Source organism: Trichomycterus rosablanca, chromosome 1, assembly GCF_030014385.1.
Source record: "Trichomycterus rosablanca isolate fTriRos1 chromosome 1, fTriRos1.hap1, whole genome shotgun sequence".
Taxonomy (NCBI): domain Eukaryota; kingdom Metazoa; phylum Chordata; class Actinopteri; order Siluriformes; family Trichomycteridae; genus Trichomycterus; species Trichomycterus rosablanca.
Window position 1 is genome coordinate 37688885 of NC_085988.1, and position 16151 is coordinate 37705035.

The 16151-nt window shown below is 40.7% G+C and overlaps 2 protein-coding genes across 2 annotated transcripts; both read right to left on the minus strand.

Annotated features, from left to right (window-relative positions):
• Nucleotides 1-319: 319 nt before the first annotated feature.
• LOC134319596 (hyaluronidase-1-like) lies at nucleotides 320-8159 on the minus strand. Its single transcript, XM_063000907.1, has 4 exons — nucleotides 7584-8159; nucleotides 2823-3770; nucleotides 2622-2711; nucleotides 320-703 (listed from the first exon to the last, which is right to left on the minus strand). The coding sequence occupies exons 1-4, from the start codon at nucleotides 8157-8159 to the stop codon at nucleotides 320-322; spliced, it is 1998 nt and encodes a 665-aa protein (XP_062856977.1).
• Nucleotides 8160-11632: 3473 nt separating this feature from the next.
• hyal4 (hyaluronidase 4) lies at nucleotides 11633-14736 on the minus strand. Its single transcript, XM_063002472.1, has 3 exons — nucleotides 13783-14736; nucleotides 12706-12795; nucleotides 11633-12076 (listed from the first exon to the last, which is right to left on the minus strand). The coding sequence occupies exons 1-3, from the start codon at nucleotides 14734-14736 to the stop codon at nucleotides 11633-11635; spliced, it is 1488 nt and encodes a 495-aa protein (XP_062858542.1).
• Nucleotides 14737-16151: the final 1415 nt, after the last annotated feature.

The following is a 16151-nucleotide window of genomic DNA, read 5'->3' on the forward strand; positions in this document are numbered from 1 at the left end:
CCATAGCATCCCCATTTGGTCAGGATTTTTAATAGGCCACTGTAAAACATTTTCATGTCTATTGTTGTCCCGCTGCAAATTTTCATTATGTCTCAGATACAACTCAGTTTTAGCTTATAAACAGATAATCTAACATTTTCCACAAGAATGGGATTAAATTTTCCCCTAATTTAAATATAATGCATATAATTCAGTCAGTTGTGGTTGATTGAATTAGGAAGAGAAATAAATGAAATAATTTGTAACAAATTGATTGTTGAATTCTCAAAAACATTTATTAACTCATTTTATTCAGTGTAACTGGACCATTTATTACAATCTATGATAATTCCAATGATAGAAACACAGCAAGCAACACTGACAGGTATACGATTACACCGTGATGACGTTTTGAACATCCTAATAATGGTATTTGAACAGGACAGATTCTGCCTTCATAGCACTGACAAGTAAACTTGTTGTTCCAGGCACTTAGGTCGCTGACAGAAGGTTTACCAGTGACATTATACAAACCACCACTTTTTTGTATGTTGAAGCTGTTAAGGCTGAGATAAAGGTAGTCATTCGAATCATAATCTTTTCGTACACAGCGTCCATTCCCTTGGCAGAGAAATTCGCTGCACAGCTGGGCCGCAGTTGTAACATTGACAATGTACTGATTTAAAGTCTCAGACAAGTATGTAGACAGGGATGTACAAGAGGCCTAAAAGAAAAGAAAAGCAGATTATTATTATTATTTTGTTACTGACGGAAAGAGTAAATTAACACATACAAGGCATCTAATACCAGAGGCAGCAAAGCAGCCCCACTACATTATAGATCCTCCATGTTTCACTGTAGGTGGGATGCACTTTTCTTTACAGGCTTCATTTCATCGTTGATAAACATAACACTGGTATGCATTGCCAAAGAGCTCTAGTTTGGTTTTATCTGTCTATTAAACATTTTCCCAGAAGGGTTGTGGTTTGTCCATGTAAGTTTTGGCAAAGTTCAGTTGCTCTTTTTTGCCTTTTCTTAAGCAGTGGACCTTGGCCTTCACCCATAAAGTCTTGTTTTGTTTGGCATGCAGTGCATGGTGTGAGTTGAAACCATCACTCCAGATGTCTCTAGCTCAGCCTGAAGTTCTTTGGATGTTGTACATTCGCCATCTTTTAAACCACCTTTCACAGGCTTTTCTCACCAATTTTTTCCCACCACATCCTGAATAGTTCTAGAAATGTTCCAGGAGTATCAAACTTCTTGATAACATTTCGTACAGGCTGCCAAGGTCTTTTGAGATAGTCTTGTACTTTTTAGACTGTGATAATAGTGTAATAATTTAGACAGTGATAATAGCATTTCCGATCTGTTCGGGCAGCTCTCTTGTCATTGCCTTTGAACAAGGAATGGGAAATAAAACTGACCTTCTTAGGCATTAAAGCCATCATTCATGGGTTAATTAAAGTTAGGTAAGCATTGACAAGGTGGTGATAGGTGAGTCTAATTTCTAATTTATCAGAATCTTTATTATTCGCCAAGTACCAGATAATGTACTTACATTAAATAATCACAATTAATTAATTAATTAATTAATTAATTAATCACAGATTAGTTTGATTTTGTTTTAAAGTGAACAAAGGGTACAATTAAACATGTCCTGGCATTGTTTTCAATATTCTATTCTGTTTTCTGCAAAGTTTTTATTTTATATTGTTCATTCAAAATGCAGTTGCCCCTCTGGTTTTTAATCAGCCCAAACACTGCCACATCACCCCACTGCTGCGTTCTCTTCACTGGCTTCCTGTAGCTGCACGCATTCATTAAAACACTGATGCTCGCCTACAAAGCCATAAATGGACCAGCCCCAAGCTACCTTCGAGGCCTAATCAAACCCCGCTCTGTACCACGCAACCTCCGAGTCACCAGTCTCGCTCGACTTGAGCCTCCACCCAGGACTAAAGGAAGACGAGCATCAAGGCTCTTCTCTGTTCTAGCACCCAAGTGGTGGAATGAACTTCCTCTGTCTGTCTGAACATCTGAGTCTCTTGCTGTCTTTAAAAAACGATTAAAAACCCACCTTTGGTTCTAACAGGTTTCAGCAGATTTGTGTTCTTTGACTGTTGTTTACTAAAACTTGAGAAATGAAATGTTTACTATGGAAGCACTTTTGTAAGTCGCTCTGGATAAGAGCGTCTGCTAAATGCAGAAAATGTAAATGTAAAAATGTTGGCTGAAGAAGCTAAATAAGCCCAGTGACACTGAATAAGCAAAAAACTCTGAAAAAGAAAAGTGTTGTACAATAAGTTTTGTTCAAATATTAATATTATTTATTTGGTATGAAAATGAATTAAAATGTTTAGCCTTCATGTGTTTATTACAGTTTTTTCATTGTTGGTTTTTATGATGTAATATGATAACTATGCTATTAATATTAAACTTTGTGTTTTCATTAGTTTTGTTGAATACAAGGCATTTAAAATGTTTAGGTGATTATTGGCAGGTGGTAATTTTTTATTTTCTGAGGTTACTTTAAATTTGAACCAATGTAAACATCAGAAATGATGACATTAATAATTAGTTAAGTCTGTACCATACCCTAAAACTACTCATTTTTAAAACTGTAGAAAATTGCATAACTTCACCTTATCATTAAAATCATAACTAGATCCCCACAGCACACATCCAGCAGCTCCCAAAGCTGCACTCTCACCAATACTCCGGACTAGGTCTGCCTAAAGATAAACAAAGTTTGTAGGGTTGTATAAGCATGTCTGTTTAATATTGCTTTATTAATAAAAAACTTTTTTGTACTACTAGTTTTAAAAAATAAAAAAATCTCTTGCCTGTTGCATGTATTGCTTTTGTTCCCGCAAAAGGAGTCGCAGATATAAATAAATAGGAGCAGTGTAGGGGTGCTTGGGCAAAGCTGCCACTCGCATAGCCTCTAGCACCTGGTTTCGAACAAAGAGAGCAGCTTTCTGGCTCCCACTGATAGAAGATGGCATGTATGCTGATGGAAAAAGAGCAGTGCTTGTGTCCCAAAGCCAGAACAGTTCAGTATTTAACTGGGTTGCATTTTGAGAGCATCTCCCTGTATAGCTTGGATTTTCAAAAGCATAGTTATAACAGTCAGGAAACAAGTAATATCCCCACAAGTTTTGTGGTCTCTCTGAAATGCCTAACTTTAATGTCTCTTCCATGAAACTTCGGGCAGCTTTCTCAAACTGCTTGTTGGCCTTGATTGTAGCTTGTTTGTGTGTTAAGGAAGGTTCCAGCTGTAGAGTGTAGTTAATAGAGAGGTCCTTATAGATTGCTCTTAAATCTGCATTTTGGTCAAATAATGGAAACCACTCCTCCCAGTCAAGGACAGCCAGTCCAGGTACAGAAGGATTAACGTACTGAGTAAACTCTTCTTTGGCTTTTTGCAGACTGGCAGTTAGGTTACCTTTTTGTGGAATTGCACCACTGTGCTGTGTCAAAGTTTGAAGTTCTATGTAAGGAAAGAGCCCTAGTCGTTTTTTGTAGAACAGTGTTAGGGTTTGGTTCTGGATTTTGGCTGGTGTAGTGACAGCCTGGAACACAGTCAAGTCCAAAGAGATCTTCAGCTGTTGGCATTTGGAGATGGGAGAGTTCCATATAACAACAAATGGCTTTCCATCCAAAATTGGGGCTGCTGTTTGTGGAAGGGCTGCTGCTGCAAAATACCTCCCAACCAGGTGCATTAGGACAAAGGTTGAGTACAGGAACATGTTTCTTTGATTCAGCATTGTAGAGCCACAAGTTATTTGTGTCTAGAAGAAAAAACACAAATGTATCAGACCTTAACTAAGAAATATCACATTGTAAAATACAACACAGTAAAGTCTATGTTGCAAAAAACAGTGCCAGAGCAATTGTACATATCTGACCATCAGTTACTTGCACTAGTAAAGTAAGATAAACACAATAAATATGACCAATTTATAACCAAGGATTTAGCAAAGTTATCTAAACACAATGTTTGGAAGCATATACATTTTTTATTTGCAGTGCTGTAGTCATTTAGGTCAAAACCAAGACAAGAGATCTAATGACCAGGAATAAGACAGTACCATATCTAAAGAGTATATAACCAAGATTAGGCCTTCTCATAGTATTTAATTTCATTTAATTTTCTTGTTTTAACTCTGATTCATCCTGGTCAGGGCCGTGGTGGGTCTCGGGTCCCCTGGAATTACTGGATGCAATGCCAGACAGGATAGGACACCAATCCATTGCAGGGCCTGGGTTATCATTGACATTTACAAACCACATTTCCAGTAAAGTTGGAACACTTTTTAAAAATCAAGTAAAAACTGAAATCTGTAATTTGTTCATTACTTTAAAATATAAACACATTTAGAAATTGATGGCTGCAACACATTCAAAAAAATGCTGGGACAGAGGCATGTTAACCACTGGGTCACATCATCTTGTCACGAGGGGGTCTACGGCTAAACAAAGGGGCGGACACACGCGCAGAGATGTATCTGAAACCAGGATTTATTCAGAACATAAGCTATTTACATAGTAACATAAGCTAGGCACACGGCTAGTAACATAAGCTAAGCACACGGCTAGTAACATAAGCTAAGCACACGGCTAGTAACATAAGCTAAGCACACGGCTAGTGACATAAGCTAAGCACACGGCTAGTGACCTAAGCTAAGCACACGGCTAGTAACATAAGCTAAGCACACGGCTAGTAACATAAGCTAAGCACACGGCTAGAAACACAAACTAAGCCCGCGGCTAGTAACACAAATTAAGCACACGGCTAGTAACATAAGATAAGCACACGGCTAGTGACATAAGCTCAGCACACGGCTAGTAACCTAAGCTAAGCACACGGCTAGTAACATAAGCTAAGCACACGGCTAGTAACAAAAGCTAAGCACACGGCTAGAAACACAAACTAAGCCCGCGGCTAGTAACACAAATTAAGCACACGGCTAGTAACATAAGATAAGCACACGGCTAGTAACATAAGCTAAGCACACGGCTAGTAACATAAGCTAAGCACACGGCTAGTAACATAAGCTAAGCACACGGCTAGTAACAAAAGCTAAGCACACGGCTAGAAACACAAACTAAGCCCGCGGCTAGTAACACAAATTAAGCACACGGCTAGTAACATGAGATAAGCACACGGCTAGTAACATAAGCTAAGCACACGGCTAGTAACATAAGCTAAGCACACGGCTAGTAACATAAGCTAAGCACACGGCTAGAAACACAAATTAAGCACACGGCTAGTGACATAAGCTAAGCACACGGCTAGTGACATAAGCTAAGCACACGGCTAGTCACATAAGCTAAGCACACGGCTAGTGACATAAGCTAAGCACACGGCTAGTGACATAAGCTAAGCACACGGCTAGTGACATAAGCTAAGCACACGGCTAGTGACATAAGCTAAGCACACGGCTAGTGACATAAGCTAAGCACACGGCTAGTGACATAAGCTAAGCACACGGCTAGTGACATAAGCTAAGCACACGGCTAGTGACATAAGCTAAGCACACGGCTAGTGACATAAGCTAAGCACACGGCTAGTAACAAAAGCTAAGCACACGGCTAGAAACACAAACTAAGCCCGCGGCTAGTAACACAAACTAAGCACACGGCTAGTAACATAAGATAAGCACACGGCTAGTAACATAAGCTAAAACAGAAGACCCTACCTAGTTCCACACGAAAGCACACAAACCGAAATCACGTCCAAACACACAAAACCAAGTTTAGTTAGGTTCAATAGTTCTCCGCATCTGTCGAGAAGCTGCCTCCTTTTATTAGGAGCAGCTGGAGCTAATTAGCCCAGAAGAGCCAATCAGGAACGGGGTGTGGCAGGAGACAGTGTGCTCATGGAGAGGGGGGCGTGGCACCTCAGGAGCACACACACCTGGGCCCTGCGGGGCAAATTTGAAGTCATTTAAAAAGTTCCGAGGCAGGCATGACAAACATGCTGGAACGCCATCTTCAGACCAAAAGCGCCATCAGGGGGCGCCAACTTCAGACCAAAAGCGCCATCGGGGGGCGCCGACTTGAGACCAAAAGCGCCATCGGGGGGCGCCAACTTGAGACCAAAAGCGCCATCGGGGGGCACCAACTTGAGACCAAAAGCGCCATCGAGGAGCGCCGACTTGAGACCAAAAACCAGCTGCGTGGAGCCTGGCGAAGAGGCTTCGGGAGTCAGCTGCGTGGAGCCTGGCGAAGAGGCTTCGGGAGCCTGGTCATTCAGCTGCGAGGACCCTGGAGAGGCGTCCAAAGTCAGCTGCGAAAACACTAGAGAAACATCACTCAGCTGTGAGGACCCTGGAGAGGCGTCCGAAGTCAGCTGCGAAAATCCTTGAGAAACTCCTTGAAACAGCTGTGAGGACTCTGGAAAGGCGTCCGAAGTTAACTGCGAAAACACTGGAGAAACGTCATTCAGCTGCGAGGACCCTGGGGAGGCGTCCGAAATCAGCTGCGAAAACACTGGAGAAACGTCATACAGCTGCGAGGACCCTGGAGAGGCGTCCGAAGTCAGCTGCGAAAACACTGGAGAAACGTCATTCAGCTGCGAGGACCCTGGAGAGGCGTTCGAAGTCAGCTGCGAAAACACTAGAGAAACATCACTCAGCTGTGAGGACCCTGGAGAGGCGTTTGAAGTCAGCTGCGAAAATCCTTGAGAAACTCCTTGAAACAGCTGTGAGGACTCTGGAGTGGTGTCCAAAGTCGCTTGCGAAAACACTGGAGAAACGTCATACAGCTGCGAGGACCCTGGAGAGGCGTCCGAAGTCAGCTGCGAAAACACTGGAGAAACGTCATTCAGCTGCGAGGACCCTGGAGAGGCGTTCGAAGTCAGCTGCGAAAACACTAGAGAAACATCACTCAGCTGTGAGGACCCTGGAGAGGCGTTTGAAGTCAGCTGCGAAAATCCTTGAGAAACTCCTTGAAACAGCTGTGAGGACTCTGGAGTGGTGTCCAAAGTCGCTTGCGAAAACACTGGAGAAACGTCATTCAGCTGCGTGGACCCTGGAGAGGCATCCGAAGTCAGCTGCGAAAATCCTTGAGAAACTTCTTGAAACAATGGTGAGGACCCTGGAGAGGTGTCTGAAGTCACTTGCGAAAACACTGGAGAGGCGTCCGAAATCAGCTGCTTGGACCCTGGGTATGCGTCAAAAGTCAGCTGTTTGGACCCTGGAGAGACTGGGCTCGGCTGCGAAAACACTGGAGAGGCGTCCGAAATCAGCTGCTTGGACCCTGGATATGCGTCAGAAGTCAGCTGTTTAGACCCCGGAGAGACTGGACTCGGCTGCGAAAACACTGGGGAGGCGTCCGAAATCAGCTGCTTGGACCCTGGATATGCGTCAGAAGTCAGCTGTTTGGACCCCGGAGAAACTGGACTCAGCTGCGAAAACACTGGAGAGGACTTGGAACTGTTTGACTTCGACACAGGCGAACATGAACACAGCCGAACTGGCAGGATACAATCAAACTTTCCTAACCAAAGAATTAGACTGACTACGAGCCAAGGAAACAGACGGACTTGGCAAAGGACTCACTCGAACCCGAGTACCTGAAAATGGAGGCGGCAAACAAACAAAAGGACCCCTGGAGCCCTTGGGGTCAGTACGAGGCACAGGACTATACAAACTATCCTGAGTGGCTCCTAACAAGAACTTGGGACGGTCACGAGCAATATGAGCAGGCACTGGCACCCGGACCACATCTGCAGTGGGCACTGGGGAAAATTTAGGTTCCCCAGCAGGCACTGGATGCCGGGCATTAGCTGCAGTGGGCACTCTGCTGCGTGGAGCGTCTCCTATGGGTACGGGAGGTTTCACCAACTTCCCCATACCAAGCTCGAAGGGGTTCTTGCCTGAAAATTTGGCTCGCATGAGGCCCTCAAACTCCTTAACCGAGACAAGCGCAGCTCCCCTCTCGGACCAGAGCTGCCTAGCCCATTCTCGCGCAGCACCCCTCAGCCTTGACATCATGAACAGCACCTTTTGTGTTTCAGAAGGCTGAGGGTCGAGAAGGTTTTGCAGGTAGAGCTGGCTCTGAAGCAGGAAGCCCTCGACCAAAAGGTCGCTTCCATCATAGGGAGCTGGCTTATAAAGCAAGAAGGTTAGAGGAAACCCCATGGAGTCAAACTCCGGAAACCCTAAAGCAAACATCTCGCTGCGTCCTAGGAGGGAGAACTATTATGTCACGAGGGGGTCTACGGCTAAACAAAGGGGCGGACACACGCGCAGAGATGTATCTGAAACCAGGATTTATTCAGAACATAAGCTATTTACATAGTAACATAAGCTAGGCACACGGCTAGTAACATAAGCTAAGCACACGGCTAGTAACATAAGCTAAGCACACGGCTAGTAACATAAGCTAAGCACACGGCTAGTAACATAAGCTAAGCACACGGCTAGTAACAAAAGCTAAGCACACGGCTAGAAACACAAACTAAGCCCGCGGCTAGTAACACAAATTAAGCACACGGCTAGTAACATAAGATAAGCACACGGCTAGTAACATAAGCTAAAACAGAAGACCCTACCTAGTTCCACACGAAAGCACACAAACCGAAATCACGTCCAAACACACAAAACCAAGTTCAGTTAGGTTCAATAGTTCTCCGCATCTGTCGAGAAGCTGCCTCCTTTTATTAGGAGCAGCTGGAGCTAATTAGCCCAGAAGAGCCAATCAGGAACGGGGTGTGGCAGGAGACAGTGTGCTCATGGAGAGGGGGGCGTGGCACCTCAGGAGCACACACAGAGGCTCAAAGCGTGACACATCTTTTCTTTTAATTATACTTTTTGATCATTTGGAAATTGACAATACCATTTGTTGCAGTTTTGCAAGTGGAATAGTTGCTGTATATAAGACTTGAGCTGCTTAAAAGTCTATTGTCTATTTTTTTCCTTTACGATGTACTATACATTTTTAATAGGGGACAGCTCTGGACTGCAGGCAGGCCAGTAAATCACACTCACTTTATGTCTACAAAGCCCCGCTGTTGCATCTCATGCAGAATGAGGCTTGGTATTGTCCTGCTAAAACAGACATGGAGTTCCTGGGAAAAGTGAGACGTTGTGGTAATGGCAGCATGTCTCTCCTATGCATCAGCGATACCTTCAGATGCTGGTAACGGTCTGTACGATCTTTTTCATCTTTGGCACTTAGAACCTGACATCCATTTTTCAAAAAAACAAGCTGAAATGTGGACTTGTCTGACTGCGAAACACTTTTATATTCAGTCTTGATGACCTTACCTGTTACCCCTTAACCTTCCAGAGTAATGTTACACAACCTCAGTCCTATTTTGCTTTCCACTTTTTTGGTGTTGAAGGCATCACATTCTATAGTTTTTTATATTTATAAAGTACAGTTAGGTTTGTCAGTGACAACACTGAATATGTTTTTTTTCGTACTTTGTAATCAGTTGGGTAAAAGTTCGAGAGATCTTTATTTTTAGAAAGTGGCCCAACTTTTCTGGAAATTGGGTTTGTAATTTATACTGAGGGTTTTTCCTATAAATATAACATTTTAGAAAATCCAGTCTAATTGAAAATCACTAGTCTCTATAGTGTCCAGCTTTTTGTTTGATCACTGAAAAACCTCTAATTAAGAATTTAATTCAAACTCCTTAATGCTACTGACTAAAATCACGTTTCATATGAAAACTATCATCTCCCCCAACAAAATATAATCTATTTATGTGTCACCATTACTCTTGCTGTCATGGCATCTTTCCTGATCACTGCCTTGATACAGTATATGCAAAACTAGCTTAAATTAATGCTAAAGCCTGTTATAACAACTGATCTAATAAAACTAACATACATAAAAATGAATGAAAGAAAAAGTGATATTACTAGGACAAGTTTTGTTACTTGGATACACCTAACCATACACTGAAGAAGTTGCTGTGTAACATAAATACTTTTATTTATCCGCTACAAAATTGCAAAGAGGTTTGAAAAGCACCTACAGGATTTTAACTTGGCACTGAAAACAGTGATGCTTTCAAAAATTGTTTAAATAATAGAAAATACTATTCTGTTTGTAATATGGCCCTCACCAACATCATTATACCATATTTTTGAGGTATCAGCAAAAAGGACACATAATAAGAAGTGTGTTGCATAAAAATACCAGTTTATTCATCAAAGATGTCTCCGCATATTTGAAGTGCATTCAAACAATATCTGTTGTACAATTCCTTGTCAAAATTGCATTATTTGATAACCTGCATTCTAGGTGATAAAATAATTGCACAAAAATCAAGTTACACAATGCATAGTGTATGCTTTTTAATTGGAATATGTTGCCAGTTAAAAGGTACTCAAATGAAGTATCCATTACACCTCATCATCACTACTACAGAAATGCAGAACAATATACCTGATCGCTTTGTTTACCAATACTAAGACACTAAGAAGTTTTATTGTCAGATACAATATTTCCTATACTTGTTAGTACTACAAAGTGTAATATCTGTGTATGTAGTGTTGGCATGCAATGTATTTATTCCATTCAAAAAGTATGGAATAAAAAAGTCTTTATAAAACTACTATTTTTTTGTTTGTTTAAAATGCTGCACAGTTTTGCAATAGTTTGCAATAATTTTTTTTAATAATATTCTTATTATTAAACTATGTGGTTATTTAACGTTACAGCATAACATTTAACACTGTAACTTTATTCACTGGGAAAAATACCAAAATCCAAATATTAACTAGCATATGATATAAACATTTAAATGTAAACATGTTAGTTATAAGACTACATTTTAAGAAAATCACTTTATAAAAGCCTTTTCTTACCACATTACTATGTTATAGATGTGGCAAACCACTTCTTGGATAGATCGATTATAGTACATTAAACAAAATCATTTTTGGCATATTTTGGCACACCATGGATAAACAATCTACTTTGTACTGTTAGCATTACTAGAAAGAGTGATTAGCAGAAAACCCTCAAGTCTTAATAACACTTGTAGCTTTAAATGAGAGAGAGAGCAGTTTTTGCAAATAGCTGATAGAGTACTGGTCTAAAAAGATAACACAAAGCAAAAACAAAACTGCCGTTATGTGCAAAACTGAGACTGGGATTGTTGATTTCTCAAGTAAACTGGCATAGTTAATACTCCCTGATTTCAAGTAACCTTACAGCAAGTGTCCTAATAAAAAACCCAATAAACCTTGTACATCCCCAGGGTAGGTAATGTTAAAAAGCATGTGTAACTAATTGCATAACTGACAGACCAATTCAAAATCGCCTTTTGGCAGATATACACTTTAAAATAATTTGAATTAAGTTGACATGTTGGCCAAAAAAATAGATTGTTTTGAACCAGTTTACACTACTAATCAAATAATGACCCATGGAACTTGGATGGTACCTCGGATAGTGCAGATCAACTGAGAGTACTTAAAAAAGCATTAACAGGTACAGTACATTAAATCACCAGTTCAGCATAATTAATAGTAAATCATATAGAGTACAGTTAACATATTAGTCAAGATACAGAAATTGAATGCAGATTTAAAGATATATCATGATTGCATTTAAAAGTACTAAGTTCAAACTGTCTGCATACAAACATTGGTCACTTTATGTGCCATTGGATAGGTTTACCACAGCTTTAAAGACAGCTAAAGGTAAACAGAACAAGCAGCATGATCAGGAGGTTGGAATTTCCCACACATTCAGCAGAGCTCTCAGGCCCTTGCTCATGTCCTTCCTCCTCCTTCTCTTTCTCATCCTCAGTTCTTTGTGTTGGCTCAATACTGTCACAGTGTTCGCCCTCATAACCCTCATAGCAGTGGCACTGGAACCTTTTATTCAGTAGCTGCAGTTCCTTTTGAGAATGTCTCCCCGTGACATTAAATGTGCCATCCCGGTTTGAACTGATGCGGTAGCTGGTTTGGCTCAGGTGCAGAAAATGCGATGCTCGTGGGTCTCGTCGCACACATCGGCCATTATCCTGGCACAAATATTCACTGCACACCTCAGCTGCCCGGGTCACGTTGGTGATGTACTGACCCATTTTGTAGTACAGAAATGCTCTAACTTTGGAGCAGTTGTGCTGAAATGATACATATATGAATTATTAGAAAGGATTAACTAAATATCAGGAATGGTAACAAATTTGAGCTATTTGAGCTACTTCAAAAATATACTCATGGCTATGGGATTACTATGGTAATCTTAACTTAAAGCTTTCAGCATATTTTGTAACAGTACTTTAAAAAATTATGTATTTAATATTCAGAATACATTTCAAATGAAAAGCTTAAGCCCAGTTTATGCATAAATTTCATACGATGAGACCATTTATCTTTAAAGGTGAAGTCTGAAAGGTCTGCATAGGGAAAAGGTAATGGCTATTTAAATCATCCTGTTCTGTTAGCAAATTCATAAACTATTAGTTAATAAATAAATACATTAATGTTTACTGTGGTTGTACATGGTTGTACAGCCCACTAACAAAATAGTCATAATTTACTGTTATTAGTAAATGTGCACCTGTCAATCCAGTAAACAGGACACAGTCATTGCTGATTCACTATTGATTTTTCCATATATTATGGTAATCATGTGGCTTTTGAGGTGATAATATGCCCACGCATTAATAGTGTACATAAATGAAAAGAATAATGATTTGCTAAGCTTGCAGCAGACATAAATGAAACGTATACAATCCAAGTCACTTACCCTGGAAGATGTAAGGTTCAGGTCCCCCCAGATCACAAATCCTGCAGCACCTAAAGCAGCACTTTCGCCTATTGTGTATATTAAATCATTCTGTAAAGCACACAAATATTTATATGCACAGTTAAATGTGTGACAGTGGAAGTAGAATTTAGTAGAAAAGCACTGGGCAATGCAGATAACTGCTTTACTTAACGAGAGTTTGGACCAAGCCCAGCCTGGGCTCAGTTTAATTATTGGGGAAGCTGTAAATACTGTTTCCACTAGAGGGGGCACTTGGTTTCAGAGCTCTTGCAAACATGAATCACATGATTTAAGAGGTCAATTTAAATCCAAACACAAGACCTATAAAAAGAATTTGTGATGCTATATGTTTAAGGTTAAACAATTATAGATAAACACTAGTAATTTAGAGAATGAACACAGCTCAAAATTGCTGCTAAGAAAATAATAACCAATCTATTGTTGATATCTTGGCTGTTTTGATTCATAAAGGAAATTGAATAAGTTGTTGAATAAGTTATGACTAAACACTAAAGTAAGCTTCTGAATAAAATGTGATTAGCATACACTACTTAATCCTGAACAGAGTTTCTGAAAATACCAGGAAACATTGAGAGCCAAATGAAAATACAACTTATACAGGCTGCTAATTTATCGCAGGGCATTATAAAACAGGCTGAGTTGAACTCATCAGTGTGGCATTACATGCTCCATTTAAGTGTTCACAATCACTTATAATTAGGAGCAATTTAGAAAGTTGTCAGTCCATCAACTGGCATAATTTCAATCTAGTTTGCCTGGAGGAAACCCATGCAAACTTTACACATACAACCTGGGTCACTGAAGCTATGCAGCCCTAACGCTACCTGTTGTGCCCCTGTGCTTTTCCGGATTGCTCAATATATAAAGTTTTCTTTAGCAAGAACAGAAATGTAATGACTAAATATAACCAAGTATTTTAATGAACCAAATTACATAACATGCAAACAGGCCTCCCATGTAAATTTAATAGAGCAATATTAAGTAGATACAGTATCTTAAAGTTCCTTAATTAGTGTAAGCAATGTTTTTAGTTACCTGTGTCAAAAATGCCATGGGTTCATCTCTGTATCCCAACCTTGTATATACAAAGGTGGGCAGCATGTAAGGCAGTGAGGTCATAGCTGCAAGCCTTAGCGACTCCAGCACCCGGTTCTGGGAGAAATGCAGATTGCGAATGTTGTCCATGTGGCCTTTGTGGATAGCTAGTGCAGGAAAAAGTGCGGTACTGCTGTTCCACATCCAGAGCAGCTCATCATTGCGAGCACTCTCTGGTATGGGGCAATAACCGCTGTAATTGTGTGTGTGCACATTGTAGTTATGGCAGTCTGGATATAAGTAGAAGCCCCAAAGGCCTTTGGGTCGAGTCTGCGTTCCCAGCTGCAGCGTTTCTTGCATAAATGCCATGGCACTCTTTTCAAAATGTAGACGTGCCAGGTCCTCTATCTGCTCCTCTGTTACATTGATGTATGCTCTGGAAACAAGCTCACGTGAGCGTTGTCGATAAATGTCCTTCTTTTGCCAGTTGCGGCTCCATTGTGGCCTCCAGTACTCCCAGTCAATAACAGCCAGACCTTGAAAATCTTTTGAAGGAATGAAGTGGGCAATGTCTTTGCTGGCTTTGCTTAGATGAGCCTGCAGACTGCAGTTCTGAGGAAGGCCTCCATTCACAGCTGTGCCTTGCTCTGTATAGAAAGGATAATAGCCCAAACGGTTGGCATAAAATATTGTCACATCCTGACCTGTGTGGACGGCTCGAGGGCTGCCTTTGATGTGAAAGAGGTTCAGGTTGATGTTCATGTTGTATTTGAGGGTGCACATGTCCAGTGGTGCATTCCATGCTGCCAGGAATGGCTTACGGCCCACCAGAGGGAGCTTTGCGGGTTTCTGGCTCAAAGCAACCTGCACCAAGAGCAGCAGCCAGAAGTAGACAAGAGCACGAGTAATGGGCAGGGCAAAATTATGCAAGGCCCTGCAGAGCACAGCAGGCATCCTGCTTTCTGAATCACCAATAGGAATTGTCAAGCATCCTATAAGTAAGGATAAATACAGAATTAGAGAGTAATGAGTCACATTCCTAGTAAAGTCTGTTTGTCTTTGCCATGTTTCCAAGCAGTTACCTTTAACACCAAAACTAAAAGCCAGATAGATGTTTTATTAGTAAAGTATGTTACCAAATTGAACAAATAGTTTGTCCTATTAGGCTGATTTTATTTGTTAAATATAAAATATAAACAAATTTTGAATTTGATTTTGAATTGATGTGAAAACTGAAATCTCTTAATTCCCAAGTATTCAGACACTTATTCAATACTTCATAGAGGCATTTTGGCAGCATTTCAGGTGCAGCTCTTTTTGGAAATGTCACCACAAGCTTTGCACACCTGGATTTGTACGTTTCTTTTCCATTCTATATGGCAGGGCCTTTTAACCATCATCAGAACAGATGGAAAGGGTGTGTGAACTGCCACCTTGTGGTCTTTGGCAGGGCAACTCAGCAGTGTTGTTTTGGTTGTATGATTTGGGTTATTGCTGGGCAGAAAGACAAACTGTCGCCAAAGTTTAAGTTTGTGTGTCTAGAGGATGTTTTCTTTAAGGATGTTCTTTTATTTGATTTGCATATGATGCATTCAACCCCTTAATTCTTACCACCCTCCCTGCCCCGCGTAGCATGATGCTGCCACCTGGTTTACTTCTCTGACCTATGGACAACCCGAAAAAGGTTTACTTTAATTAATTAAGTAATTATTAAAGCAACTATGGTCCTATACATACTGCTTTGTGTTTTAAATTTGTCCTGATATATGATATGCCATACCACAATTTGATTGCACAAATCTATACGGTTCCTTGTACTGTATATTAAGTTCAAGTCACATGAAATGAAACAGGATGCACCTGACCAAAGTTTGAACTGCCACAGAATAGGGTTTGAATACTACTGTGAATATTTGAAACGTGAAGGATTGTGTGAATAATATGTAAAGTATACACCGACCAAGCATAACATTATGACCACTGACAGGTAACGTGAATAACACTGATTATCTTTTTCATTGTGATACCTGTTAGTGGGTGGTATATATTAGGCAGCAAGTGAACATTTTATCATTATTTTATAAAGTTGATGTGTTAGAAGCAGGAAAAATAGATTTGAGCGAGTTTGACAAGGGCCAAATTGTGATGACTAGACGACTGCAGCTCTTGTGGGGTGTTCCCGGTCTGCAGTGGTCAGTATCTATCTAAAGTGGCCCAAGGAAGCAACAGCAGTAAACTGGCGACAGGGTAATGGGTGGCCAAGGGTCATTAATGCACGTGGGGAGCGAAGGCTGGCCTGTGTGGTCCGATCCAACAGACGAGCTACTGTAACTCAAATTGCTGAAGAAGTTAATGCTGGTTCTGATAGA